This window comes from Drosophila suzukii, chromosome 3 (assembly GCF_043229965.1).
Source record: "Drosophila suzukii chromosome 3, CBGP_Dsuzu_IsoJpt1.0, whole genome shotgun sequence".
Lineage (NCBI taxonomy): Eukaryota > Metazoa > Arthropoda > Insecta > Diptera > Drosophilidae > Drosophila > Drosophila suzukii.
The window spans coordinates 55,984,689-56,012,330 of NC_092082.1; the positions used below are offsets into that span (position 1 = coordinate 55,984,689).

Sequence of the window (27,642 nt, forward strand, 5' to 3'; positions counted from 1 at the left end):
TATGTAGTTAATTGTATAACTACAACAGGCGTAAGCATCTAGGATAAATTGAATATCCATGTTTGCTCTATGCAAGCCTTAAATATTTCTATCATAAGCATTCAGCAACCTATCAGAAAACTGGGGACGAAGAAATACTTGGGTCTTTTTTAAGGTAGACCGAATGGCGAACTTGTACTGCTCATATGAAATTTCAAGAGGGCTGAGAAAATATTCAAAATTATTAAACATGGCCGATTCTTCTTTGGAAACGGACTTTAAGAGCTATTTACCTTTTTTAAATATTTCGTTATATTCTTCAACTTTGGATTCGTTTTCTTTAAATGGATACAAAACCAGAGTTTCAGGCATTGATGGGTATGGCATATTAGACAAGAAAGAAAGTTAGCTTCGGCAAGCCGAAGCTTATATACCCTTGCAGCTATAATTATTAAATTTAAAAACACAAAAATGATATTCTCAATAGTATAAGATAATATGTCAGAAAACACCGACTCTATAATTTGTTTCATATTATTTTCCCACAAATTTTCCGATCGCTCCTAAGGCAGCTATATAGGATATAAAATAAATTTAATTCGAAATTCAAAACTAATTAAAAAATGTTATTTCCAAGCTTAGGAGGTTATATGTTAAAAACGACCAAAGATATAATTTTTAAATATTTTTTTTTTTCGCCTATTCCTATGGGAGCTATAGGTATAGTTGTCCGATCCGGCTGGTTCCGAACTAAATACTACCTTCAAAAGATATAAGACTTTTGAGAAAGTTTCAGCCCGATAGCTTCGACTTCCATTTTGTATACGTTCGCTACCGCATGTTTTTTGCCAATATTATGAAAATTATAGCTCAATAAACCCCATAATTTACACTAAGCAAAGAGCTAAAAAAATTCTATCGAATAGCAAAAAAAAAAAATTCCGAAAGCGTTTATTTAATTATTTTTATTTTTTGGTACAAAGTGCGTACGAACGTACGTTCGAGACCTCTGGAAATGCCCATATGTAATATTGTACCTGGTACAAGCATTTTGCCAAGGCGCCTGAAGTGTGCAAATTTAATTTCTCACTAGTGAATTGATTAAAAAAATGTATTTTTATTTTTAACAATCACTTATTCACTATTACAATTTTTCAATAGGTCGAACTTATTTAATTTACTGCTCTTGTACTTTTTCTCGAATTGTTCTACTTCTCGATTCGGATCTCAAAAACGGTCTGCCTGCTCTCTAGTTCAATGATCAATAATCAAACCTCGGCTTAAGAGATTTTATCCCCAAAAATTGATAAAGAGAATGACTCAAGAGAGTCGAAAAATAGGATGATGCAATTTGCCAATTAAATTCGAAGTCCAATCTTGGCCGGAAATTGGTGTATACATTAGCGGAGTTTAGGGACCGCTTTGGGGATCTTTTTTTTTACGCTAGCGGACTCGGGGCTCGCTTTGGGGTTTTTTTGTTTACGTAGCGGGCTCAGGGCTCGTTTGGGACTCCGATTGTTTACAATATCGGTTTGGATGTTTACGGCATCCGTTTGATTCGGACTGCGTGAAATTGATCTGGGTGGGAATGATTTGGAGGTCTGGTTGACAGAAATAGCTGACCACGGATTTCTCTCGGGTCTGTCAGAGTTATTTGGATATTAGCTCTCGGCTCAAAGTTTTTTATAAACTGGGTAAGAGCCCCTAAATAATGTGTCATAAAACTCCCCTCATTCTAAATTGAATCGTCCCGATTCATTGGAACTGATGGGTATATTGAATGTAATTGATTGGTTAATTCGACAATGATATTTTCTTCTAGGGTATTTTCATTGTCGGGGGTATTATTTATCTCAATATCGGAAATATTGCTTTCTGGTTCGATTTCTATACGAATTTGCCATGGTTTGAATATTACAAATTTTCTGAATTTGATTATAACAATAATAATTAAATATATAAATGTGAATATGATTAATATTAACGTAACTGGTATTTGAGTTTGTTTAATTTGAATAAATGGATTTAGTATGTTAATATTCTCAAATGAGAGTTCCGATATAATAATATAATATAATATATTCGGATATTAAAAAATCTGTATATTTTCGAGCTGTGATGTATTCCAATATCTAATTGTCTACATTGGTGTAGGAAATATTATTAATTACAGAGGTGCCATTAACTGTATTTTCTCTATATACAAAAATGGCTCCATCTTGGATTACATCAACATTTTTATTTTTTTTCTCTGATTTTGTTACAAAAAGATTTTTCTCCATTTAGTAATCTGGTGAAACAAGAACCTTCTGGGTTAAGTGTGCAATAAGTATTAAATATTTCTGTCTTAAAATTTGACATTACATAGTACTTATTTCTACATTTTGCGACGTGATTATCAATTAATAATTTTCCATCATCATGTGAAATGGATCTTGAATTGTAAACGGTCGGTAATAATGGGGTATTTTATGTAAATTATAATAAGATCTTGATGCAAAGCGATTTTAAATTCAGATATATCTAAAAAGTCTATTATAATTACAGGTCTATCTTCGTGTTTATAAATTTCTTGTATATCGTCATTGTTTAGAATTTTAGTATTAAATACATCAATTTTGGCGAGTGTTATTGTGTCCATTAAATTCATAGGATCGTAAGTAAGCAAGCGCAGACGATATTTTCTAAGCCGAATTTCTTGATCTTTAAAGGCTGTTTTGAATTCTTCAGATAAAGATTTTATCTCTTTATATATTTTAGAGTTAATATCGAATTGTTCGTTATTATTTTGTATTAAATCATCGATTTAATTTTGGACAGTTATGAAATCATCATGATCTGGTGTTCCCGCTATCCATTTCCAAATAGTGCCTACTTCATTACTGCCTCTTTTCGATCTACTGGGTATAATTTGGGAGATAAGTATTTGGATAATTTTTAAATCGTGGGATATTTCCCAAAGAAAATTGTTGCTGTCGTGACTCTTTAGAAATTCTGTTTCAAGACTAATTATATCTCTATAAAGACTTATATTAGTTATATGAAATAAATCTGCGTATGATTCATAAATAAGAACATCTTTGGTATCCTTGTAAAGAAGGAAATCATGGTTCGAGTAATCCATAATTTCGGATTTGGTTGTAGCTACCAGCAATAATAAGTACATTATTGAAATCATTATCTGTAATTTGAAACAAATTATTTAATATTATCTTTATGAATCGTACGGTTTCTGTTATTTATAATAACTTTATTAGGGAGCTTTTCCTTAACTACTTGTTTTTTGTATCTAGAATTAAGCTTGCTTCTTTCCCCATGTTTCTTTTCGTATATTACCTCTCCTACGTGATAATTCTTATTTTGTCTATCTTTATTGTGGAAATGCAACATTTTCTCTTGAGCTTGTTGCAATAATTTAGAAATATCTTTGTGTTTGATTTTATTAAGTAGTATGTCAAAAGGTCGGTGGTTGGTTATTGAATGAATTGTTAAATTATATTTTTGTGCTGCTTTAACTATAATTTCCTTATAATCAATTAGATTAAGCTCATCTTTAATGCAGCGAGCAATTTCTGTTAAAGTATAGTGTGCCTTTTCTATTTGTCCGTTGGACGTACTATGTCGAGGATCTGCAAGGAATAGAGATATCCCATGTCTTTGAGCAAAAGATTTGAATTGGGATGAAGAGAAACTTGGGTCGTTATCTATCATCAAAGATTTGGCTAATGGAAATTGTTGTAAAATTTCTGAAACTTTATTTTCTATATTTAGTTTATTTAGGATTTCTTTTACGACCAAATATTTCGAATAGGAACCTATACAAGTAATGAATATAAGATTTTGGGCGTAATATATGTCAAGACGCAAATTTTCACCTTCTCTTTCTGGAATAGGCGCGTGACCGATAGGAATCTGTACTGGGTGTCTGTTGTATTTGTTTTGATTGCAGATTGTGCAATTCTTTATAAACTCCTTAAGCTTTTTGTATAAATTAGGCCAATAATATAGTCTAGTTATTTGTTTATAATTTTTATCAAGCCCTCTATGAGCTCTACAATGAGTTTCTGTGAAACTGTCTTCAGCGTCTTCGACATCCTGGACAAATGTCTAAGTGTATAAAAATGTATTTATAAAATTGTCTTTAAGTGGTTTTAGAGTTCTATAAAAATCTTCTAGAGTACAGTGAACTCCTATTGTTATATTGGGTGGAATATATTCTCTTAATATTGATATTAAATTTTCTGGAGTGTCATACTCTATTATATGTCTAGTATTTCCGAATACATTAAGGGGGGCACTCTATGAAATGGGTTCAAAAATTCGATTTTTTTTTATTGCTTTAATCGATAGATATATTATCTGAGAACATAATTGCAAAGTTTCAAAGTCGAATTCCTATTACTTTCGGAGATATAATTTCTAGAATTTGCTCGTGCATAGTCATGCCAGGTGTTCCTTGAACTATCTTTTTTTCTGAACCTAAACTTTGAAGCGCGTTTTCTCAAAACCACGTTTTTAGAGTCCGTCTTCACGATAAAAAAAAAACCATTGAACCGATTTTCAAAAATGAACACTCATTTTGTAGGATATTGAACAGAGAAGTGCATGAACCACATAAATGCATGAAAAAAAATTTTTTTTCAATGTTTTTTCAATAAAAACAACAGAGTAAAAATTCACTTTTTTGTTTTTATATGGTTTTTTGCTAATTTTAAAAAATTTCAATAGTTTTTGAGGTTTATGCACTTGAGACAAGCCTGCTGATTAATTTGATATATAATTTGTATGTTTCAGACTTCAACTTGAGACGATATCGTGAGGACGGGGAGACAACTTTTTTAAAACCAGCCGTGGGCGATGTTCAATATGTCCGCCATTTTTAATTTTTTTTACAAACAAAACCTTGTTTTCTTAACTTCAGACTTATGTCTAAAGATATTGTAAACGGGAATATCCTGTGTTTTTTGGTTGATTTACAATAAAAAGAAGAAAACTGACAATCTTTTCTGCCGTTTCATAGAGTGCCCCCCTTAATGGACTCATGTATTGCATTACCTCCCCGTTGCTATTAGCAATTGTTGCTTAAACTGAATTAAGGGTTTCGGGTTTCTTGCATAACATTCTCAGAACTACTCTCTGCTGAATGCTGAGTATTTTGGTCTGAGACCGATTCATTACTTTCCGTTAAGTTATTAATTTGGATCCTTGATAAAGCGTCCGCAACAACATTTGTTGCTCCTGGCTCATAAATAATTTTGGGTGAATAGCTTTCAATAAAGGAGAAATGGAAAATGAAAGAGGTTGGTGATCGGTATAGATCTCGATGTTGTTAACCCCATATAAGTAATTTCGAAGGTTTTTAAAAGCCCATACTATGGCTAAAAGTTCCTTTTTATTTGTCGCTTATAATTGTTCAGTTTTGGTTAGAGTTTTTGAAATAAATGTAATTGGTTTTCCTTCCTGAGAAAGAACCGCACCAATTGCTAAGTCAGACGCGTCAGTTGTTAGGGTAAATTTTTTATTATAGTCCGGTTGTACTAGTTCTTCTTGTGCTAAGCTCTCGAATATTTTTAGGGATCGGATTTTTTACAATTGTAGAAATTTTTTCGGGATCGGTTTTGATCACATTGTGAGAAACAACGTAACCGAGAAAGTTTGTTTCTAATTTAAAGAACTTTGATTTTTCAATCGAAATTTTCAGATTTGCGTTCAGCAAAATTTTAATAATGACAATTAAGTCTTTGTAATGTTGCTCAATTGTTTTTGAAAATATGATTATGTCATCCATATAAACATGACATGTTTTACCCACTTGTTCTCTCAAAATATCGTCCATCGCTCGTTGGAATATTCTAGGAGCGTTTGTCAAACCGAAAGGCATTCTTAGGAATTCGTATTTCCCATTATTTATTGAAAATGAGGTTTTTATGAATGTCAGGTTCGTTCATGAGAATCTGATGAAATCCAGATTCCAAGACAATTGTTGAAAAGTATTTGGCTTTTCCGAGATTAGATAAAATCACTGAAGGGTCCTGCATTGGATACCTATCAGGTATAGTATTTTCATTAAGTTTTTTATAATCAATTACGAGTCTTAGTTTTGGAGTTCCATCTTCATTGAAACCCTTTTTTGGTACCACTAGTACAGGGGAATTATATTGACATCTACTTGGCTTTATAATTTCTTTTTTTAGCATTCGACTTATTGCAGAATTTACAAAATCTGAAGCTGATAGAGCATAAGGGTATTGTTTGCTGTAATTGGCCCTATCATTTACGGTGCTTATTTCACCGCGTATATCTGTCCTAAAAGGAATCTGCACATTCATTTTTGAATGCTCTTCATTTATAATATTTAATATTTCATTCTCCAGATCTTTTCTTTGATCTGCAGATGATATTTTTATGTTGTTTATTTTTTGATTGTCGGATTTTTCAACGGCGGCATGTTCAGAATTTTTCAATTCCAAACTTTTATTTTTGTCGGATATTTCAACGACGGCGTGTTCGGAATTTTTTAATTCCAAACTTTTATTTTTGTCGGATTTTTCAACGACGGCATGTTCAGGATTTGTATATCCCAAACTAAATTCGCTTTGATTACCCATTTCAGATTCGGATTTGATTTGAGCCTTTTCATCAAAGAATTTTTTTAATATAAACTCTTTTAATGGAAGAATGGTGTTTTCTTCTGTTAAAGAATGTTGGTTTAAATTGTTTCCGTTGTCATAATTTAATTTTTCTTCTATTCCGTTGTATTTAATAACTCCCTTAGCTGTGTCAATCACAGCTCCTATTTTTTTCAATAGGTTATAGCCGATCAGTAGATCTGAGTCTAGCCCTTCTATTTCATAAAAAGTATATCGCGTATCAAAAATAGTTATCATATGATAATATTTAATTATTGAATATCCATTCACTGTGGATACTGTTTTGTATATTGGAAGCTCATTCTTTTTTTTATAAACTCCTGCTCTAATATAACACGAGGTTGCCCCAGTGTCAATTAATATTTTTAATTTTTTATTTATTTTCGGGTCATTTCTAAATAAGTAGGTTAAGCCTACTCCTGACTTTTGTCAAAAAAATGGTTCTCCTCAATATTGTTTAGTCTCATTGTCTTGTTAGCCGGTTGGTTAACAGTTCCAGTTGGTACCCTTTTATTTTGGGCTTGTCCTTGCTGAGTGTTCTGGGTCTCAAATTTTTTTGTTTGATCCCACTTGTTCTGGCTATAATTATTATTTTGAAATTTATTATAGTTTTGATTATAGCCGTTGTTAGCCCTATTCTGAACCTGGATAGACTCGTCTACCTCCATTGGTTCTGGCTTATTTTGTGGCTGGCTATAGGTGTTCCACTGATTTTGTTGGTTATTGTTAAATCTACCCTGGTTCCAGGAATTATTTTTGTTCTGATTATAACCATAAGTATTTTAGTTCTGGTTGTTGTCATGATTAAACCTTAAGTTATTATTGTTTCGCTGGTTGTTGTAATTGTTGTTTTGTTGTCTTTGCTTGTGGTCGAAATGTGTTTGACCATTTCCACCAGAGTTTGGTTCACTATTTTTTCTTTGAGTGGTTGAGAAACTATTTGCGAAATGCGCCCTCATGTTGTTGCTTTCCAATTCCTGAACTATGACCATTGCATTCGGTAGGTCAGGTGGATTCATTGAGAAAATTGTATCTGAAATTTGGCCGTTGAGGCCGGTAATGAAAACTCTAAGAGCAGTCTTCCTATGTTTTTCATTAATTTCTGCTGTTATCGGTTTGTTTCTACCGTAGGTCATAATTGTTTTATTAATAAGTAGAGTTAATTTTCTATTAACTGTACCTTAATAATCCATAATGAATAATTTTCCCTGACTCAAAACACTTAGTTCCTGTTCAATAATATGAATAGGACGTTTGTCGCTAAAGACAAAGTCAAGTCTGGCCATTATGGCATCAAAAATTAATACCGTACCATTGTGGGTTAAGGCATCGTTTGCCGTTCCTGTTATATTGTTTCTTAATATTGATAAGGCGGAATAAAATCTTTCACTCCCTCTGGCATATTTCCCCATGGCTATTTCAGCTGATTCTCTCCAGCTTACATATTTATCTTCTTCTCCTTTATATTCCCTAACAGATTTGATGATCTCATAAGATGTGTCGCACTTGATATTTGGATCTATAATCTCTATCTGATAATCCTCAACCGATTTAATTTTATGAGAAAGCTGCGATCTTAGGTTAACGATCTCTTCCCTTAATGGATTCAATTCAAAATTTACAATTTGTTTAATTAAATCTCCTACACTTAACATGGTATTGTTGGTAATCGCCTGATGATGTTCTTGAGGCGAATTTATGTGGAGTCTTTTATTTGCTCCGTTCTGGCTTGTTGAAGGTTCTGACATTTTGAGAATATTTTCGAAATCAGAAATTAATTCTTCCACTTTGTATAATTATATTTCTTTTTACAAATTTCTTATTAAATAATAATAACATTAAAAAAAAGATAGTATCGCTCACAAATCGTCCTCCTTATTTTTCTTGTCGTTGTTTTTGGGGTCTTCGTTTTCTTGGATGATGATCCTGCTTGGGGTCGTCCTTCCTTTTTTGTATCTTGGGGTCTTCCTTCTTTTTTAAATTGGGGTCTTCCTTCTTTCTTCAGTGTTTATTTCTTGGCGAGGGATTGCCCTTCAGCCTTTTTTCTTTAAATGTCTTTTTGTTGATGATTTCGAAGATTTGTTTGTAAATTTTTGTTTTTAAATATTTTTTTTAATTAAATTGTTTATAAATAAATTTTTTATATTGTCCGAGCAGTGAATTTATGTTACGAACTTTTTTTTGTAATTTGAGATTTTAAGGGGATTATTCCATTAATTATTTTCCACCTTATTATTTTTTGATCTACACAAACTTTTTATTTTTTTGCCGGTTGTATAGAGTTTAAGAGGATTATTGCATTTATTAATTTTCACCTTATTTTTATCAACACAGGCTTTATATATTCGTCGGTTGTATCGGGTTTTTGGCCGCGCAAAATTCCTTTTTCACCTTTAAACTTTTTCGGGTTTATTTAAAAGCTTTCCTTTAGAGTTTTTTAATCACACGGCCCCACGTTGGGCGCCAATAAAGTTTCTCACTAGTGAATTAAAACAATTTATTTTTATTTTTAACAATCACGTATTCACTATTACAATTTTACAATAGGCCGAACTTATTTAATTCACTGCTCTTGTATTATTTCTCGAATTGTTGTACTGCTCGATTCGAATCTCAAAAACGGACTGCCTGCTCTCTAGTTCAATGATCAATAATCAAACCTCGGCTTAAGAGATTTTATCCCCAAAAATTGATAAAGAGAATGACTCAAGAGAGTCGGAAATTAGGATGATGCAATTTGCCAATTAAATTCGAAGTCCAATCTTGGCCGGAAATTGGTGTTTACATTAGCGGAGTTTAGGGACCGCTTTGGGGATCTTTTTGTTTACGTTAGCGGACTCGGGACTCGCTTTGGGGATCTTTTGTTTCCGTTAGCGGACTCAGGGCTCGCTTGGGACTCCGATTGCTTACAATATCGGTTTGGATGTTTACAGCATCCGTTTGATTCGGACTGCGTGAAATTGATCTGGGTGGGAATGATTTGGAGGCCTGCTTGGCAGAAATAGCTGACCACGGATTTATCTCGGGTCTGTCAGAGTTATTTGGAAATTAGCTCTCGGCTCAAAGTTGTTTATAAATTGGGTAAGAGCCCCTAAATAATGTGTCATATAACTCCCCTCATTCTAAATTGAATCGTCCCGATTCATTGGAACTGTTGGGTATATTGAATGTAATTGATTGGTTAATTCGACAATGATATTTTCTTCTAGGGTATTTTCATTGTCGGGGATATTATTTATCTCAATATCGTAAATATTGCTTTCTGGTTCGATTTATATACGAATAAATAAATAAATAAAAATTTTCTGAATTTAATTATAATCATTATAATTAAATATATAAATGTGAATATGATTAATATTAACATAACTAGTATTTCAGTTTGTTTAATTTGAATAAATGGATTTAGTATGTGAAATGAGAGTTCCGAATCATTAGATATAATATATTTGGATATTAAGAAATCTGTATATTTCCGAGCTGTGATGTATTCCAATATCTTATTGTCTACATTGGTGTATGAAATATTATTAATTATAGAGGTGCCATTAAAAGTAATTAAATATGACCCATTTAAATGAGTGTCAATAACTGTATTTTCTCCATTTACAAAAATGGCTCCATCTTGGATTACATCAACATTTTTATTTTTTTTCTCTGATTTTGTTACAAAAAGATTTTTCTCCATTTAGTAATCTGGTGAAACAAGAACCTTCTGGGTTAAGTGTGCAATAATTATTAAATATTTCTGTCTTAAAATTTGACATTACATAGTACTTATTTCTACATTTTGCGACGTGATTATCAATTAATAATTTTCCATCATCATGTGAAATGGATCTTGAATTGTAAACGGTCGGTAATAATGGGGTATTTTATGTAAATTATAATAAGATCTTGATGCAAAGCGATTTTAAATTCAGATATATCTAAAAAGTCTATTATAATTACAGGTCTATCTTCGTGTTTATAAATTTCTTGTATATCGTCATTGTTTAGAATTTTAGTATTAAATACATCAATTTTGGCGAGTGTTATTGTGTCCATTAAATTCATAGGATCGTAAGTAAGCAAGCGCAGACGATATTTTCTAAGCCGAATTTCTTGATCTTTAAAGGCTGTTTTGAATTCTTCAGATAAAGATTTTATCTCTTTATATATTTTAGAGTTAATATCGAATTGTTCGTTATTATTTTGTATTAAATCATCGATTTAATTTTGGACAGTTATGAAATCATCATGATCTGGTGTTCCCGCTATCCATTTCCAAATAGTGCCTACTTCATTACTGCCTCTTTTCGATCTACTGGGTATAATTTGGGAGATAAGTATTTGGATAATTTTTAAATCGTGGGATATTTTCCAAAGAAAAGACTAATTATATCTCTATAAAGACTTATATTAGTTATATGAAATAAATCTGCGTATGATTCATAAATAAGAACATCTTTGGTATCCTTGTAAAGAAGGAAATCATGGTTCGAGTAATCCATAATTTCGGATTTGGTTGTAGCTACCAGCAATAATAAGTACATTATTGAAATCATTATCTGTAATTTGAAACAAATTATTTAATATTATCTTTATGAATCGTACGGTTTCTGTTATTTATAATAACTTTATTAGGGAGCTTTTCCTTAACTACTTGTTTTTTGTATCTAGAATTAAGCTTGCTTCTTTCCCCATGTTTCTTTTCGTAAATTACCTCTCCTACGTGATAATTCTTACTTTGTCTATCTTTATTGTGGAAATGCAACATTTTCTCTTGAGCTTGTTGCAATAATTTAGAAATATCTTTGTGTTTGATTTTATTAAGTAGTATGTCAAAAGGTCGGTGGTTGGTTATTGAATGAATTGTTAAATTATATTTTTGTGCTGCTTTAACTATAATTTCCGAATAATCAATTAGATTAAGCTCATCTTTAATGCAGCGAGCAATTTCTGTTAAAGTATAGTGTGCCTTTTCTATTTGTCCGTTGGACGTACTATGTCGAGGATCTGCAAGGAATAGAGATATCCCATGTCTTTGAGCAAAAGATTTGAATTGGGATGAAGAGAAACTTGGGTCGTTATCTATCATCAAAGATTTGGCTAATGGAAATTGTTGTAAAATTTCTGAAACTTTATTTTCTATATTTAGTTTATTTAGGATTTCTTTTACGACCAAATATTTCGAATAGGAACCTATACAAGTAATGAATATAAGATTTTGGGCGTAATATATGTCAAGACGCAAATTTTCACCTTCTCTTTCTGGAATAGGCGCGTGACCGATAGGAATCTGTACTGGGTGTCTGTTGTATTTGTTTTGATTGCAGATTGTGCAATTCTTTATAAACTCCTTAAGCTTTTTGTATAAATTAGGCCAATAATATAGTCTAGTTATTTGTTTATAATTTTTATCAAGCCCTCTATGAGCTCTACAATGAGTTTCTGTGAAACTGTCTTCAGCGTCTTCGACATCCTGGACAAATGTCTAAGTGTATAAAAATGTATTTATAAAATTGTCTTTAAGTGGTTTTAGAGTTCTATAAAAATCTTCTAGAGTACAGTGAACTCCTATTGTTATATTGGGTGGAATATATTCTCGTAATATTGATATTAAATTTTCTGGAGTGTCATACTCTATTATATGTCTAGTATTTCTTAATACATTAAGGGGGGCACTCTATGAAATGGGTTCAAAAATTCGATTTTTTTTATTGCTTTAATCGATAGATATATTATCTGAGAACATAATTGCAAAGTTTCAAAGTCGAATTCCTATTACTTTCGGAGATATAATTTCTAGAATTTGCTCGTGCATAGTCATGCCAGGTGTTCCTTGAACTATCTTTTTTTCTGAACCTAAACTTTGAAGCGCGTTTTCTCAAAACCACGTTTTTAGAGTCCGTCTTCACGATAAAAAAAAAACCATTGAACCGATTTTCAAAAATGAACACTCATTTTGTAGGATATTGAACAGAGAAGTGCATGAACCACATAAATGCATGAAAAAAAATTTTTTTTCAATGTTTTTTCAATAAAAACAACAGAGTAAAAATTCACTTTTTTGTTTTTATATGGTTTTTTGCTAATTTTAAAAAATTTCAATAGTTTTTGAGGTTTATGCACTTGAGACAAGCCTGCTGATTAATTTGATATATAATTTGTATGTTTCAGACTTCAACTTGAGACGATATCGTGAGGACGGGGAGACAACTTTTTTAAAACCAGCCGTGGGCGATGTTCAATATGTCCGCCATTTTTAATTTTTTTTACAAACAAAACCTTGTTTTCTTAACTTCAGACTTATGTCTAAAGATATTGTAAACGGGAATATCCTGTGTTTTTTGGTTGATTTACAATAAAAAGAAGAAAACTGACAATCTTTTCTGCCGTTTCATAGAGTGCCCCCCTTAATGGACTCATGTATTGCATTACCTCCCCGTTGCTATTAGCAATTGTTGCTTAAACTGAATTAAGGGTTTCGGGTTTCTTGCATAACATTCTCAGAACTACTCTCTGCTGAATGCTGAGTATTTTGGTCTGAGACCGATTCATTACTTTCCGTTAAGTTATTAATTTGGATCCTTGATAAAGCGTCCGCAACAACATTTGTTGCTCCTGGCTCATAAATAATTTTGGGTGAATAGCTTTCAATAAAGGAGAAATGGAAAATGAAAGAGGTTGGTGATCGGTATAGATCTCGATGTTGTTAACCCCATATAAGTAATTTCGAAGGTTTTTAAAAGCCCATACTATGGCTAAAAGTTCCTTTTTATTTGTCGCTTATAATTGTTCAGTTTTGGTTAGAGTTTTTGAAATAAATGTAATTGGTTTTCCTTCCTGAGAAAGAACCGCACCAATTGCTAAGTCAGACGCGTCAGTTGTTAGGGTAAATTTTTTATTATAGTCCGGTTGTACTAGTTCTTCTTGTGCTAAGCTCTCGAATATTTTTAGGGATCGGATTTTTTACAATTGTAGAAATTTTTTCGGGATCGGTTTTGATCACATTGTGAGAAACAACGTAACCGAGAAAGTTTGTTTCTAATTTAAAGAACTTTGATTTTTCAATCGAAATTTTCAGATTTGCGTTCAGCAAAATTTTAATAATGACAATTAAGTCTTTGTAATGTTGCTCAATTGTTTTTGAAAATATGATTATGTCATCCATATAAACATGACATGTTTTACCCACTTGTTCTCTCAAAATATCGTCCATCGCTCGTTGGAATATTCTAGGAGCGTTTGTCAAACCGAAAGGCATTCTTAGGAATTCGTATTTCCCATTATTTATTGAAAATGAGGTTTTTATGAATGTCAGGTTCGTTCATGAGAATCTGATGAAATCCAGATTCCAAGACAATTGTTGAAAAGTATTTGGCTTTTCCGAGATTAGATAAAATCACTGAAGGGTCCTGCATTGGATACCTATCAGGTATAGTATTTTCATTAAGTTTTTTATAATCAATTACGAGTCTTAGTTTTGGAGTTCCATCTTCATTGAAACCCTTTTTTGGTACCACTAGTACAGGGGAATTATAAGGACATCTACTTGGCTTTATAATTTCTTTTTTTAGCATTCGACTTATTGCAGAATTTACAAAATCTTAAGCTGATAGAGCATAAGGGTATTGTTTGCTGTAAATGGCCCTATCATTTACGGTGTTTATTTCACCGCGTATATCTGTCCTAAAAGGAATCTGCATATTTATTTTTGAATGCTCTTCATTTATAATATTTAATATTTCATTCTCCAGATCTTTTCTTTGATCTGCAGATGATATTTTTATGTTGTTTATTTTTTGATTGTCGGATAGTTCAACGACGGCGTGTTCAGAATTTTTCAATTCCAAACTTTTATTTTTGTCGGATATTTCAACGATGGCGTGTTCGGAATTTTTTAATTCCAAACTTTTATTTTTGGCTTATTTTTCAACGACGGCATGTTAAAAATTTTTCAATTCCAAACTTTTATTTTTGTCGGATATTTCAACGACGGCGTGTTCGGAATTTTTTAATTCCAAACTTTTATTTTTGTCGGATTTTTCAACGACGGCATGTTCAGGATTTGTATATCCCAAACTAAATTCGCTTTGATTACCCATTTCAGATTCGGATTTGATTTGAGCCTTTTCATCAAAGAATTTTTTTAATATAAACTCTTTTAATGGAAGAATGGTGTTTTCTTCTGTTAAAGAATGTTGGTTTAAATTGTTTCCGTTGTCATAATTTAATTTTTCTTCTATTCCGTTGTATTTAATAACTCCCTTAGCTGTGTCAATCACAGCTCCTATTTTTTTCAATAGGTTATAGCCGATCAGTAGATCTGAGTCTAGCCCTTCTATTTCATAAAAAGTATATCGCGTATCAAAAATAGTTATCATATGATAATATTTAATTATTGAATATCCATTCACTGTGGATACTGTTTTGTATATTGGAAGCTCATTCTTTTTTTTATAAACTCCTGCTCTAATATAACACGAGGTTGCCCCAGTGTCAATTAATATTTTTAATTTTTTATTTATTTTCGGGTCATTTCTAAATAAGTAGGTTAAGCCTACTCCTGACTTTTGTCAAAAAAATGGTTCTCCTCAATATTGTTTAGTCTCATTGTCTTGTTAGCCGGTTGGTTAACAGTTCCAGTTGGTACCCTTTTATTTTGGGCTTGTCCTTGCTGAGTGTTCTGGGTCTCAAATTTTTTTGTTTGATCCCACTTGTTCTGGCTATAATTATTATTTTGAAATTTATTATAGTTTTGATTATAGCCGTTGTTAGCTTTATTCTGAACCTAGATAGACTCGTCTACCTCCATTGGCTCTGGCTTATTTTGTGGCTGCCTATAGGTGTTCCACTGATTTTGTTGGTTATTGTTAAATCTACCCTGGTTCCAGGAATTATTTTTGTTTTGATTATAATAACCATAAGTATTTTTGTTCTGGTTGTTGTCATGATTAAACCTTAAATTATTATTGTTTCGCTGGTTGTTGTAATTGTTGTTTTGTTGTCTTTGCTTGTGGTCGAAATGTGTTTGACCATTTCCACCAGAGTTTGGTTCACTATTTTTTCTTTGAGTGGTTGAGAAACTATTTGCGAAATGCGCCCTCATGTTGTTGCTTTCCAATTCCTGAACTATGACCATTGCATTCGGTAGGTCAGGTGGATTCATTGAGAAAATTGTATCTGAAATTTGGCCGTTGAGGCCGGTAATGAAAACTCTAAGAGCAGTCTTCCTATGTTTTTCATTAATTTCTGCTGTTATCGGTTTGTTTCTACCGTAGGTCATAATTGTTTTATTAATAAGTAGAGTTAATTTTCTATTAACTGTACCTTAATAATCCATAATGAATAATTTTCCCTGACTCAAAACACTTAGTTCCTGTTCAATAATATGAATAGGACGTTTGTCGCTAAAGACAAAGTCAAGTCTGGCCATTATGGCATCAAAAATTAATACCGTACCATTGTGGGTTAAGGCATCGTTTGCCGTTCCTGTTATATTGTTTCTTAATATTGATAAGGCGGAATAAAATCTTTCACTCCCTCTGGCATATTTCCCCATGGCTATTTCAGCTGATTCTCTCCAGCTTACATATTTATCTTCTTCTCCTTTATATTCCCTAACAGATTTGATGATCTCATAAGATGTGTCGCACTTGATATTTGGATCTATAATCTCTATCTGATAATCCTCAACCGATTTAATTTTATGAGAAAGCTGCGATCTTAGGTTAACGATCTCTTCCCTTAATGGATTCAATTCAAAATTTACAATTTGTTTAATTAAATCTCCTACACTTAACATGGTATTGTTGGTAATCGCCTGATGATGTTCTTGAGGCGAATTTATGTGGAGTCTTTTATTTGCTCCGTTCTGGCTTGTTGAAGGTTCTGACATTTTGAGAATATTTTCGAAATCAGAAATTAATTCTTCCACTTTGTATAATTATATTTCTTTTTACAAATTTCTTATTAAATAATAATAATAATAAAAAAAGATAGTATCGCTCACGAATCGTCCTCCTTATTTTTCTTGTCGTTGTTTTTGGGGTCTTCGTTTTCTTGGATGATGATCCTGCTTGGGGTCGTCCTTCCTTTTTTGTATCTTGGGGTCTTCCTTCTTTTTTAACTTGGGGTCTTCCTTCTTTCTTCAGTGTTTATTTCTTGGCAAGGGATTGCCCTTCAGCCTTTTTTCTTTAAATGTCTTTTTGTTGATGATTTCGAAGATTTGTTTGTAAATTTTTGTTTTTAAATATTTTTTTTAATTAAATTGTTTTTCACAATGGTTATTTGTTTCGATGAATTTTGTTGTCACTTTTTAATTATTTTATATTTTCCGAGCAGTGAATTTATGTTACGATCACTATTTTGTAATTTGACATTTAAGAGGATTATTCCATTAATTATTTTCCACCTTAGTTTTTTTTTATCAACACAAACTTTTTATTTTTTTGCCGCTTGTATAGAGTTTAAGGGGATTTTTGCATTTATTAATTTCCAACTTATTTTTATCAACACAAATTTCTTATTAAATAAGAATAATAAAAAAAGTAGTATCGCTCACGAATTATCGCCAAAAAGACGAAAATTGTTAACCACGCATTTTACTCTGATGTGCGGGAATAAAAAGAAGTCATTGGGTGCCAGGGAAGGGTTGTACGGCGGATGACCTATTAATTCGACGTTTTGGCCGGTCAAAAAGGCGCTGGTTTGAGCTAACGTGTGAGAGCTCGCATTGTCATCCGACTTCTCTTGTTTGAATTTCTTCGATTACTTCAGGCAAAAAACTGTTTTTCGACAACTCTTTTGAATTCAGGAAACCAATTCTTCACAGATATATTGGATATACAAAGTGAAAAAAAATAAATAGTTGTAAAAAAATGATTGCGCGAAAATGTGCATGAGTTAATTTCATTTTTCTGCCGAGTTAAGTTTTTGATTAATCGTTAATTGATTTCAAACGTGGTCAAACATGAACAAGTTGTATAGAGCTTTTATCGACAAAAGGCCAAACTTTTTTTACTCGTATATGGCTAGAAGTGTAACCTAGGCCAGAAAATTAAATAGCAGCCCTCCTAGAATATTACCAATTTTCAAAATTTGATACTTGTGATTCTGCCTTGTACTTACTTTCGTTGTTTGAAAGTAGTCAAGTTAGATTGAAAATTAATCATATTTAGGCTCACAATATCGTAATGTAAATATATAATCGATTTAGCGTCGCTTGTAACCGGTAATATTTATCTTGTGCTCTGTGATTTGGCCTGTGCCGGCGGTACCCATTGTTACCGAAAGCGCTAAAGGAGTCCCTTGTTCCGCTAGTCAGCCTAAGGGACCAAAGACTACGGAGCTTTATGTGCCTATAGCAGAAGAAAGCTCTGTAGGAGTCCCTGGTCCCGATAATCAGACGGACGGTGTTAAATTGCTAGTGGGGGAAGAAACACACTCTCTTTTGTTGTTTATAGGATGCCATTATTTGTGTGTTTCTTAACCCCTGAAACCACATCTGCAGATGTTTTGGAATTCATTGAACAAGAATTCCTATCGCGAAACACTACAGTCGGATATCTTCCTTTAAAATATCTGCTTTTCCTGAAGTATTTACTGTAATAAATTCTGCAAGTTTTTGGCCCAATGATGAAATTAACCAATCATTAAAGAATTTGTTCCCAACAGACTAATAACTAATAATAGGCCATCCACGGTAGTAGTACTTTTTAGTTTATATGAGTTTGTATGAGAATTTTACTCAGGAGCACCCAAATATTTTTGAAAACTAGAAATGGCTCGTGGAAATTTCACAAAGTTCAATTTTGTGTTGCTTTGTTATCGGATTTGCCTATTCGAGCGTCAGTGTGACCCTATAGTTTTACGGATTTCGATTGGTTCCTAAATTCCAATTTGTTTCTGGTCTGATTCCGTTTCCTTACATCTAAATTAAAATATAAATTATTATCCGTCATGGCTTTATCAGTAAAATCCGATTTAACCCTAATTCATTCACTATAAACGTTCCAACCTTATCCTGCTGCAAAATCCGTAGTGATCATGTCAATTGTTTGTGACAAAAGGTAAAATCTGTTCTGAAGGCAAGATATAGCGATTGTCAAAATGTGCGGATCCATTGAGAACAAACATTTTTTACGGCCAGATGTTCGTGCAATATCGAATATATGCTGGTGTAAGAAATTCCCAAGGATGCCTCTATCTTGCATTATCACTTCACGCACGGCATCAGTGATCTCTGGCACAACAAGAGAGTGTCGGCCACGATTGAATTTATTGAACCAGTTTTTCACAGTGCTTCAGTTCAGTTCTTCATCGCCATACAAAGATTAAAGTTCATCGACGCACTCTTGTCTTGATAATCCAGGTCGAAAGTTGGGAAAAATGATTGCTCGAAAATGTTCAATAGTTAATTTAAGTTTTCTGCCGAATTAAGTTTTTGATCAATCGTTAATCGATATCAAACGTCACACATGTAAAAGTTGTACAAATCTTTTATCGATAAAAGACCAAAATTTGTTTGGGAAAAGAACAATGGGTTTTAATATAGTTAGAAGTAACCTAGGCCAGAAACTTATATAGCAGCCCTCGCATAAAATTGCCGGCACAATTACATCTGTGTTCATTAAAATAGCAGTGCATACCTGCCCGTATAAAATTGAAAAACACTAATATAAACACAACATTGAGACAAATCTTAGATACAATAGTTTTAATTATTTATTTTTAAATAATTTAACTCCTGTTGGGTACTTCAATATTTTAGTAAATATGGATAATAACAAAAAAGAAAGACTAATTATGATTTTCATTGAAATAGTCTTTAAAAAATATATGATAAAATTCAATATGGCTTATAAATAACTTAATCCTATTAAATAACGATTTGATTACGACCCAATATTTTGTTGTATAGGCTATTACAGGCTTACATTTACGTGGCATGAAGTCTACCAAGTCCTCTCTCCTGCACAACTTGCCAAAGCTGCGGCCTAGAAGTCGGGGATTTCTTGGCAACTTAACGATAAATTCGATAAATTCTCAATCAGATTTAAGTCCTGGGACCGTGCTGGCCACGGCATTACGTCAATTATTTTTGGGCTAAACAACTCCTTGGTCAATTTGCTGGTGTGTTTAGGATCATTGTCCTGCTGAAATGTCCATATTAAGGACATTTCATAATCAGTATAGGACAAAATGACGTTTCTCAAAATATACTGATAAAAACATATATTTGAGGCGACAAATTACAGCTATCATTGAGCCATCTGTGTTAGAAGAGAATTAACAAGCATAAAAATGATAATAAAGCAATTTTACATAATATTCGTGGTATGGAAAACCCAAATAATGCTTGGTATGCGAACTATGCCTTTCAATGGATGCAGAGCTAAAATAAACTTTAGTGATGGAACAGTAATGTTAGGAAAAGATAAATTTACTATCATGTACGATGGGGATAAAAGGGATAAGACCGCTGTTTAGGCGGTTTGCGGGCGTTAGAGAGGGCGTGGCACCCTGCTCAAACAAACTTGCGCTGCGCAAGAAGCTCAGGAATCTGCATACCAAATCCCAATAGTCTAGCTCGAATAGTTTCCGAGTTATCAGCGTTCATACGGATATGTCTAGATCGACTCGGCTAGTGATCCTGATAAAGAATATATATACTTTATGGGGTCGGAAATGCTTTTACTTTACGAGTAACGGGAATAATATAAAGGAAGTTTGAAAAAGGTTTTATTCGAATACAAGGATAATCAGTACAAAGAAGGCGAAAATTTGACCTTCACAAGTACTATTTAACAAAAGGATCAAACTAAACATGAGGACCCTTATAAATGCCCTTTAACATTTGATGAAGATGTCAATAGCCAAAAAATGGAAAGAATTGAACGGGGAACAGTTCGTAAATTTAAATCTTCTTACTGTTCACCCATTTGGATGGTAGGCAAGAAAAAAATTAGAGTAGTAATAGTCTAGAGAAATTTTAAAGAAATATTAAATTTCCGATACCAAGAATGGGTGAAAAACATAGCTCGAAAATAACTGTTGACTGTTTTTCTTCTTGCGCTCTCGTTGCGAGCACAACCGAAAAAGTTCATACTCTCTCGCTCTCGCTCTGAGCAATAGACTCTTGCTGTCTTCATTTATGTATTCTGTTGAGCGCTTTTCGTTGAGCTCTTTGTACTTGTATGTCGCTCTTTCAATAAGCAGTGCGTAAAGAGCGGAACGAGAAACCTGTTCCACCAAAAAAGACCAGCTAAGATTCATCTACCCATTAAAGTAATTTTTTCCATAGTTATAGTGTATTATGGTTCAATTATTAATAATGGTCTTTATTAAACCCAATTTTCACCAAATAACAAAAATTTTCGTGACATTTCCTGGTAGAAAATCAAAAACTGCTATTTCAGTGAACAGCCAAAATGTTGTGCCCGTGTGCAAAAATATGAAAATGACCCTTGTTTTGTATCTTTATGATCCATTCTACAAAAAAAATGTAACAGCGATCAACTAACAAAAAGGACTATGCTAATAAACCGATATATATACACAGCTGTATATGGTGGCCTCCCGTCTACCAGATACGCCGCGAGTTACCGAAAAGTAATGGCAAGCTGAAGAGAGCGAGAAGTTGGATGAGAATTTGGAGAAAGAAGTCGGAGAAAGTGTAGATTGAGAGTTTGGAGAACGAGAAGTTGGAAAAAGTGCGTTTGGAGAACGAAAGTTTGGAGAGAGAGAGAGAGAGTGGAGACTTCAAGGGCAGAACGACGGTGCCGTGTGCAAAGGAGAATAACGGAACAAACGGTAGAGGACAAAGGATCGATCAGCATCAAATGCAAAAAAGTCAACAACAACAAGTCATGTCGTCGGAATCAATGCCTTGAGAAGCCTACACAGAGAAAACTATCTAAGAACATTGTTCTTGAATTGAGAACATTGTTCTTGAATTGAGAACATTGGTCTTGAATTGAGAACATTCGTTCTTAAAAACCGTGTAAGTACGTTTTGGTATCAATATAAAAACGAAATGGTGAGGAGAGAAAAGTTTAATTGAGTTTATTTAACAACTTTTTAATAAGTATACACTAAGGACTGAACTAATAGTTTATTTGTACATACAATGTACTTAAATACCGCCGATCCAACTTGATTCGAGTAAAATAAATTTTCAACTTAAAAATATCGTTCTATATCATTTTCAACTCAGATGAGAACGTCAGATTTTTCTCTGTGTACAAGGAGCAAGTTAGCTACGTCGAGACGTTGAAGACTGGGACATCAGAAATCTCCGAATTGAGGCAAAGGTAGCTAAGGTCCTAAAGGCAACACACGGCTAAGTCAAGGCGATTTGTTTCTACTGTTGTCACGACTAAGCCTGGCATATCTTCTGTTGAGCAGTAAGACCTGCGACGAGAAACCTTGAGATCGATCGGGAAAATGGCCTAATCACAGGCAGAAGTACCCAAACACTACTCAGGCGTGCGCCCTCTTCGTCGTTCAATCGATCTTCGGTTTTCAGGAGGCGTTGTCCTGAAGAGTCCAGCGGTTACCGGCGAAATCCCAGAACCGTAACTGACCAAAACCCCGAGTGCCAGAGATTCACGCCAACAGCCAGGAATGGCGAGCAGTCGACCGGGTTTGGTCTTCAAGTTCCCGAAAGGCGATTGACCGAATCCTCTAGAGCCAGAAACCACGATATATACAGTCTCGTAGAAGCATATCCAGGAGCAGAGCATAGGACATCGGCAGCAGAAAATGTCGCCAGTACCTACATTACGACAGCCGCGGAGAACTCATCGATCAGCGCAGAATCGTCACGGCCGCCAAGCATTAGAGTGAGGTTAGTGTGGAATTTCTGCATCAGGCGAAAACCTAACTGAACTGCTAGGCAGCTTCCATGCGTAAGCCTCGACTCTCAGCGCGAACAGAGCGAAACCTTGTAGGGACCGTTCGGGACATGGCAAGAGCAGGCGGTTGGTGTTTTCAAATGCGTCGCCCCGGAGGCCAATAGAGCCAGCCGAAATAAATCCACTAAAAACTCTTGTATTTTGTGCTTTGTCACAGTTCTTGAACTGTCCCAAATGTTTTGACCGATACATAGTTTGATGTAGAAGACTTAATGTTACCTCTTGAGGAAAAAATCTTAAATAACTGTTACTTAAGGTTAAAAAAACCCGATACCGATCTGAACCAAATAAGGTGCCAAACCGTCTAGTCAAAAATTGTAAATAATTCTAGTCGATTTTTCTTATCTTGCCTCAATTTATTTACAATATTATTTAGAGTTCGCTTAATTTGTTTGTAATACAATTTGACTAAGAAGGTGGACCAAAAATTAAAAAACGTAGTCCATTTATGTGGGTTCTAGCAGTGCCAGAGCAAAGATTTGTGGCAATCCAAGAAAGATAAATATTTACAAATATTAATAAGATTTTTAGCAAAAGTTCTTAATATTTTGTGATTTTTTATTTTGCGCCCTATGAAAGTCGCACCATCATATTTCAATCATTTTGTAGGTAATGAAGACTAATTTCTTTTTGGTGTTTGTTGACATTATATATTATATATATTTTCCACGGCCGATAACTAAGAAACCATGATTTATTTTTGTGAACTAGAAATTGTACAACTTTATTTATTCAATTGAAACCCAGAACTAAGGTATAAATACCTTTAGGTGTACAGTTAAATTTTTACCATGGTTGAAAGTGAATTGAGTTTTATTGTTTGTTTAACGGTTGTGCGATTTGAATGGCTATGTGGCGCTGAACATTAATCGTTTTTGGAAACTGTTTAAGAAACTTGCTGATTTCAAAGAGTTTAAGAGTTTTAAAGAGTACCGAAAGCTCTGGAGGAGCCTACAGGGGAAGTTAGCTCTATAAGAAGAAACAGCCTCTCCGTTGTTTCATATAGAAAGTAATTAGTTGTGTATCGTTTAACCCCTGAAACCATATCTTCAGATGTTTTGGAATTTGTACAACAAGAATTCCCATCAAAAAACATCACGGTGAAAGTGTTAAAATTTGTTCGTAGGATATCTTCATTTAAAAAATCTGCTCCTCCTGAAGTATGTAATGTACTAAATTTTAAAAGTTTTTGGCTTAATGATGATTTGGTCAGTAGAGAATTTGTTCCAAACAGACGGAGAACCAATAATAGGCCTTCCACAGTAGTAACTGAGCCAAAAAACTGAGCAGTTTATTTTTGGCCTATCAAAATGTTAGGGGACTCAATATGAAGCTACCTAAGCTTTATTCTGACTCCTCAGACTCTGAAGTTCTGTCCAACAATTTTAATACGTATAGAACTGATTGCTTTCCTCGTAGGGGGGTGGGGTGCTAATTGTCGTTACCTCTACTTTAACATCGGATAGAATATGGTGCATGGGAAAATGAATATGGTGCAGGGATAATGAATTGAATTTAAATGGTTCTAAGTGTAAACTAATAACCTTTTTTCGTGCTAGCCCCCATTACTTAACGTATACTTTGAGTGGTTGTGCGTTAGATAGGATAACGCATGCTGAAGTCCTTGGAGTCTACATGGATCTTAAACAAAAATTTTCCGATATCAAAAGGTGGTCGAAGGAATTCGATGATCCCAATTCTTGAGTACTGCGCTCCTGTTTGGAGTCCCCAATATGGGGTGCATATAGACCAGATTGAGTCTGTGCAAAAAAACTTCTTAATATTTGCCTTACGGAGACTTGACTGGGATACAAGCCTAATACTACCATCCTACTCTAGTAGACTACTTCTAATTAACTTACCATCGCTAGCTAACCGTAGAACTATGCTTGGTATTACGTTTATTAGAAATCTTATTCATGGTGATGTAGAGAGTCCCGAGTTACTGGGTCGCCTGCATTTTAATGTGCCAAATAGATTTACTAGAAACTATATTTCTTTAATATTAAATCACTGTAAATCTAATTATGCAGTGCATGAACCTTTAAGAGTACTTTGCAATGATTATAATAGACAATATCACCTAATATCTACTACCGACTCACTTCCTATCTTTAAATCAATAATACTATCCTCCCTAGTAACTAATTAGTTTTACTTGATGTATTTTGTCTATACGTATTTTGACCTATATTTTGAATTGTCTAATGTTACATTGTCTTTTTCTTTGTCCGCGATTTTGCTTAAACGCCCAAAACGGTGAAGGGCTCCGCGCGTAACAAGCATTGCTTGGTGTCGTAGGGTCACTTGTTTGTACTGACCATAGTGCATCAACGTCCAAGAATATACTTTTTTAATCCCAATGACATTGAATTCGTTATTGTAAAATTATTTATATTATATATTTTTGTAACATGTTCTTATATTCCACCTGGATCCGACTTAATAATTTATGAGAACCATTTGTCGGCAATAAAAACTGTTCTACCTGATCTTTCCGACAGGAATCTGTTGATTGTTTTGGGTGATTTCATTCTCCCTGACATTTCTTGGTCCCCTTCCACTGAGTCACTTGTCTCCACGCCTTTATCTGTCCATGACTTCGTTGACGGTCTGTTAGAATTATCAGCTTTATACGAAATTCTGCTTTTAAGCTTTTGAAAAACATTAACTTTTTTAAAAGTGACATACAAAATGAATCGTTGGTCACCACACCCCACACTTCCCTACAAAATAAATAAAAAATGGTTAAGAGCTATTTTAATTAGTAAAAAGTATGTTCGTTTTTTGATGGTTTTTATACCCGTTACTCGTAGAGTAAAAGTGTTCGTACCTAAGGGTGCTCAACATGACCAGCACCCAACAAATCAAGCAGTAGTTAAGTTGGGAACAGTACCAGGCGCTCAGTAACACCCACTGTAGATGAGAGTTGCTGACCAGCATATTATGTCTCACTAACACACCGAATCAACGGCACACTGACCAATGCAGTCAGCACATAGTGCAGTGTCAGCCGAGCCATCTAAGCTACGGGTCGTTTCCTACCCCAAAAAGTATCTCTTGACTAGTCGGACATTACCGCCTTTCGGTGTGATCATAGTTATTATAAGAGCTAAAGAGTTTAGTCTTTACATTCAGATTCCTTAGCTTCGTACGGAGCGCAAGTTTGTGCTGAATGTGCCACGCCCACGTATTTCTGACGTTCAAATTTAAAATATTTTGTAAAATTGTAAATGGGGTTTTGTTTTGTATATTAATACCTATATTCATATCTACAAATTGTTTAAACTTCATTAAGAAGTTATGACCAAATAACATAATCGCCAAAGTGGCGCCCTGCAATCTCGGAAAGACTCTTTTCTGCTTGCATACTATATCTCCTTCTCCATTCCGCTTCTTTAACTGAGTATTTCCGTATTTCCGACTATAGCGTTTTCCGTTATTTTGCATTTCATAATTTGTATATATAAACTAATGTACAGTATATTCCCGATTTGAAACATATTGTCGAACTGAAAAATATTTCGTCACTCTAGATTATATTATAGATAATTATTAAATCATTTCAGTGGGTTCAGAAAATATATATATAAGATATAAATGTATACAAAATAAAAATGGTTAAATGCGCTAGTTTCTAGAAAAGTCCAGAGTATCTGCAGCCACACTGCGGAGGAAGTTTACCGAATGTTCTTATAATAATATGTGTGTAATGGAGAAATTACCTGGTGAAGTCGGTCATTTCCATCATAATCATGCACATATGTTTAGCCAAAAAAATAATGTCATTTCCAGTATCATCCCATTTAGCAACTTCAGAATCAAAAGTAAGTTTTTCTCTACGAAATAATTCAACCTGCTGAGCAATTTTCTGTTTGTCCTCTTCTGTCATTTTCCGCATCGCTTCCTAAAATAAATATCTTGCGTTACAGATATCGTGGATTATTTTCGACTATGACTTACTCGTGCTGTGCATATGCCACTGATATCCGGATATTCGTCAACTGTTTGGTCGCCAGTATGAGCACTTGCTAAAAAGTATACAAGTTAAAAAATTACAAAAACGAATATGCATGCTTGCTTCGAGTAGAGTTTTTTGGTTGGGTCGACCTATAAGTTGGGAAAGTTAACTTTCATACAATTTTTAGCCTATGTAATGACCCTTGTTTCCCAACCTTTTACCACGACAAACGTAAATTGGGATCACAATTCGGAGTATATCGAAACATTTTTGTACCTGTTACTTACTCGTAAAGTGAAAAGGTATAGAGATTCGTCGGAAAGTATGTTACACCTGTTCGAGGTAGAAGGAAGCATTTCCGACCCTATGAAAACTATATGTTCTTGATCAGGATCACTAGCCAAGTCGATCTAGCCATGCTCGTCTGTTCTTCAATATGAAAGGTAAGATCTTGATAACTATAAAACCTAGAAAGTTGGGACTTGGCATGCAGCGTCTTGAGGTTCTGAGACAGCGCAAGCTTATTTCAGCAGGGTGCCACGCCCACTCTAACGCCCAAAACTCTTAAACCTGTCTGGCCCTATAATTATTTAATATTTAAAAAATTTTTGTTTTGATAAACAATATCAAGAACTATTTAAAATAGTCACGTATATTTATACTACCACAAAATGGTAAGTCGAGTGTATTTTTCTTTTCTGCGCTTTTAATAAATTAGTTTAATATTAATTTCTAATATGTGTTGTGCAGCCGTTTTAAGGTCTATTTTTACTTTTACTGAACTTTTCACACAGTATGCCTAGATGTGTCTGTCGTCAATATTGAATCCGCTGGTATCAATTTTTGTTAACTGCTTTGCCGCCAGCAGCAATAATTGTGCTGCAAACTCATGTTATTCCTGTCTCGCTCGGAAGAAGGTGAAATTCAGATAAAATATGGTGTGTAGGGAGCAGGGACGGGGGGTGACTTGATCGCTAAAAAAGGGGTACGAAAAAAACGGAAGAACTTTCGGGTTGTTGCGCGACGTGCGTGGGTGTTTATTTGGACACTTGTTAATTATAACTGTGAAAAGCTAGGTTAACTAAAGCGCTCCAGAGCGGAGACTTGGGGAGAGATGGAGAGGGAGAGCGGAGGGTAGTGCGAGGGAGCG

General features: G+C 33.9%; 1 protein-coding gene across 3 annotated transcripts in view; it reads right to left on the reverse strand.

Moving 5' to 3' along the window:
- alpha-Cat (catenin alpha) overlaps positions 1–27,642 on the reverse strand; it is a 154,300-nt gene that overhangs the window by 1,405 nt on the left and 125,253 nt on the right. For 2 of the 3 annotated variants that reach the window (XM_070996780.1, XM_070996779.1), the window contains 2 exons: positions 26,495–26,562; positions 26,257–26,438 (listed from right to left, as the gene is read on the reverse strand). The exons of the other annotated variant lie outside the window; for it this stretch is intronic. In XM_070996780.1, coding sequence (XP_070852881.1) covers positions 26,257–26,438; positions 26,495–26,562 — 250 coding nt within the window. The remainder of the gene's footprint in view (positions 1–26,256; positions 26,439–26,494; positions 26,563–27,642) is intronic. 3 annotated transcript variants of the gene reach the window in all.